Genomic DNA, 3,905 nt, shown 5'->3' with positions numbered 1-3,905 from the left:
ATATTAGGGTTTAATAGCAAATTCAATACGAATTCTATACTGGTATAAACAGCCGTCAAACATCAACACTAAAGAGCACAATTCACGCATGACATTAGTCACCACCCAGTGATCAATCAATTGTGATTACATCTCAGTCCGACCGGAGGTCGGTCGTGGCCCCAATAGCTCAGGCTGAGTGAAACAGGATCAAATCCGTCAGGCAGCACCAGTTCCCTCAAGATTACAGGTACACCTTGCTGACGAGTGCCAAGTCGCACGAGTCCGGGGTTCAGGGTTTTCTGTTGACCACCTCCAACCACCATCTTATCCCAATACATAGTTGTCTTTATGCCTTGTACATCGAAACGTCATAATAACGTCAAAATAAAGCTTATAATAAGATGAATATAGACATACATAATCTAATTATTCAATTGTTAAACAATAAGAATACATATAGAATAATAGTCTATTAATAGGTCCTGGGAGTTACCTGTACTTACGTCTTTACTAGAATATATCATAGACTATCACCGAAAACCTGGAAGCAGTGGACGGTTATCTCGTCCTAGTATGGGACTACTCAGTAGTGAGCACTCACAATCCCGCATGTGGTACTCGAACCTAGAAACTTCAGTCTCGCGTGCGAACACTTAACCTCTAAATCCCTAAATCAGCATCCAACAATGTTAATACCTAACTTCAATCGATCCATGAATTTAAAAAAAACTATCTAAACTAACTCAAACACTTGACCAGTATAGTATTCAATTTCAATGATCAATTAATTATACTATTAAACATCTTCTTTACTAATCAAAGACAAATAAACTTAAGGTCAGTTGTAATTATAATTGATTGTTATTCGGTTGATTGGTTGGTTAGTTGGTTGATCACATTGTTTCAATCACCATCTTTCTATACCCTTAATCTAGTTACATCAAGATATATATGGATATACATAGATAGATGGATGGATTCATAGATTCGTCATCGTAACAAACAACTAGACTTTTGTTGTTAGTTACATTCAAAAAAGACAACTGTGGAAATTATTCTTCCTTCATAGTGAAATCATTTAAAAAGAACATTCAATGAATTCAATCAATCTCAACGACTAGAATACCTTCCATACTAACTGGAATCATTACAAATTATGAAACAGATTCTATGTCCATTTCCTTCTATACAATTTGATGAAGAGGTCTATAATGAACCGATTAAAGATTCCAATGTAATAATGGTAAATTCATTATAAATATTTATTCTATTTCAGTGTGAATAATTCATTTAAAGATGATCCGTATAGGGTTATAGAGATTGTTGAATTATTGATTGAGATCAAGGAAATTGATCAACGTTAGAGTAACATTGAAGATTTGGAAGTATCAAAACTGTTATTTCGTCCTAGTATGAGCACACCTCAATAGTGTGTATTCATGATCTTACACGTAGGATTTGTGATGAACCAATATCTTTAGAGTATATATAAATTTCTCAGTAAAATGTACACTTAAAATATTTCGAAACAGTAACTTATATATAGTTTCGAGGAATGCAATGTCATGACTACCTCTATGTGAGTGAATGAGTAAGTCAGCTACAGTCCGTTAGTTACAACGTAGGACCAGACACATATATACATCGGTCCAAGTTGTCATAACCTCATTAACACAACAAGATGAACACCGAATTCATAGAAGGAGTTAACTTAATGGTGGTAATATATAAAAGAAATGTTGTATATCAGGATATAGTATAGGAAGAAAGAAAGATATGAAACAATTTTCATCTCAACGTTTAAAGGAAGACAGAGAGTGTGTACACCTACGTCATTGTGATCGATTCTGAGCCATGTCACCCAGAGTCTCCAACCATTGGTTACGATAGTCAAGTGGACCCCAACCAAGTTGTCTGCATCTACCAACATGGTTCAGACTAGGAGTTAGTGACTTCAAGCACTGATGCCACGTTTTGTTTTGGCCGCCTCTAACTTTCTTCAAACCGTCCCCAATACTAGTCCATTTGTTCCTACATTTGACAATAGTTTCCATATATATATATATAGTGAGGTGTAATCATCTTTTATTTTAGTTCAACACAATCATAATGAGCACTTCCGACCAGTCTCACATTACAACAAAACGGCCGTCTACTGCTCTCAAGTGTTTTAATGGTGGTCTAAGATTGATCGGATCAAGGTGTCAAAATGAAATATCATTTTTAGAATGTCTACAGAATTTATCCTTAAATTTGCATTTCATAAAAGTTGTGAAGTCTGTTCATTTGAAAAAAAATATCATTTCAATAAATTTTTGTTGAATATAACTATGCCTTTCTGTCTCTAGATCAAGTATAATTACTTACTTACTTACGCCTGTTAGCCATCGTGGAAGAGCATAGGTCGCACACCAGTATTCTCCATTCAACCGTGTCCTGGACAATCCTTTCCAGTTAACATTCATCCTTTTCAGATCTGCTTCTATTTCTCGGCGTAATATGTTCTTTGGCCTTCCTATTTTCCGCTTCCCTTCAGGATTCCAAGTTAGGACTTTCCTCGTGATACAGTTTGGTGATTTCATCAATGTATGTCTTATACACTTCCAACGTCTTTTCCTAATTTCCTCTTCAGCTGGAAGCTGGTTTGCCCTCTCCAATAAAACGTTGTTCTTGTTAGTATCCGGCCAGTGAATGTTGAGTATTTTGCGTAGACAACTGTTTATAAATACTTGTACCCTCTTGACGATGGATGCAGTAGTTCTCCAAGTTTCAGCTCCATACAGTAGGACTGTCTCGACGTTCGTATTGAAGGTTCTCACTTTGAAATTAGTTGAAAGTTGTTTTGAGTTCCATATGTTCTTCAATTGTAGAAATGCTGCCCTTGCTTTGCCAATCTTCACCTTGATATCTGCATCAGATTCTTCTTGTTTATCAATGATGCTTTTATATTGGTTAAAGATAAGTACTATCCTGTAAATCTAATTGGAACAATCTCGTTTATAATTATTTTAATCACTGAAACATATAAATAGGTTAAAGAAATGAATTATAATTTCTTTCCACTGGAAGGTTTGCCCACTCTGTTTAGTCACTATGATAATAATATCGAAGAATTGGTCTACAGTCTATGCATTACAGTCAATTGAACTCAATTGGTAAACTTGATCAAATTTTTTCTTTATCTATTTTTATAGCAAAGGAAAGTTTTCTTTGAAAATCTTATTTAATTCTTGAGACGAAGCTGATCAAAACTCTTAAATTAATACAATGATCCTTAATTCATCATATAATTCTGTAGATTATTACTTTAGCTTGATTGAATACTTCAATATTGTATCCTCTGTCTTTCATTGATTGATAGTTGAGTAAGTTGATCAATGCACTGCTGAGGAGTCCAATAATAGGACGAAACGGCCATCCAGTGCTTCTAGGTTTTCCTTGGTGGTCTAGCTTCAAATGATTCATGCTTTCAACTATGATAAAACATCTCATTAAATTGCTTGACTAAAGTTATTAAAATAATACACTGGTTAAATTTCACATAAGCTATAAAAGATTTTTCAAAGTTAAAATTCATGAGTCATTTGAAGCTAGACCACCAAGGAAAACCTAGAAGCACTGGATGGCCGTTTCGTCCTATTATTGGACTCCTCAGCAGTGCATTGATCAACTTACTCAACTATCAATCAATGAAAGACAGAGGATACAATATTGAAGTATTCAATCAAGCTAAAGTAATAATCTACAGAATTATATGATGAATTTAGGATCATTGTATTTATTTTAGAGTTCTGATCAGCTTCGTCTCCAGAAATTAAATAGATTTTTTCAAGAAACTTCTCTTTAGCTATAAAATTAGATAAAGAAAAATTTGATCAGGTTGACAATTTTGAGTTCATTTGACTGTATGCATAGACTGTAGA

At 34.4% G+C, this 3,905-nt stretch overlaps 1 protein-coding gene across 1 annotated transcript in view; it reads left to right on the top strand.

Moving 5' to 3' along the window:
* Positions 1-1,138: 1,138 nt before the first annotated feature.
* Smp_152310 (hypothetical protein) overlaps positions 1,139-3,905 on the top strand; it is a gene marked incomplete at its 5' end in the record, with an annotated part of 12,935 nt that continues 10,168 nt past the window's right edge. Inside the window, one exon of the mRNA XM_018793025.1 lies at positions 1,139-1,225. Coding sequence (XP_018647579.1) covers positions 1,139-1,225 — 87 coding nt within the window. The remainder of the gene's footprint in view (positions 1,226-3,905) is intronic.

The sequence above is a fragment of the Schistosoma mansoni genome, chromosome 1 (genome assembly GCF_000237925.1).
Source record: "Schistosoma mansoni strain Puerto Rico chromosome 1, complete genome".
In the NCBI taxonomy this organism is placed as follows: Eukaryota; Metazoa; Platyhelminthes; class Trematoda; order Strigeidida; family Schistosomatidae; genus Schistosoma; species Schistosoma mansoni.
Note: the sequence above shows the minus strand (reverse complement) of the source record. Positions and strands in the feature narration are given on the sequence as shown.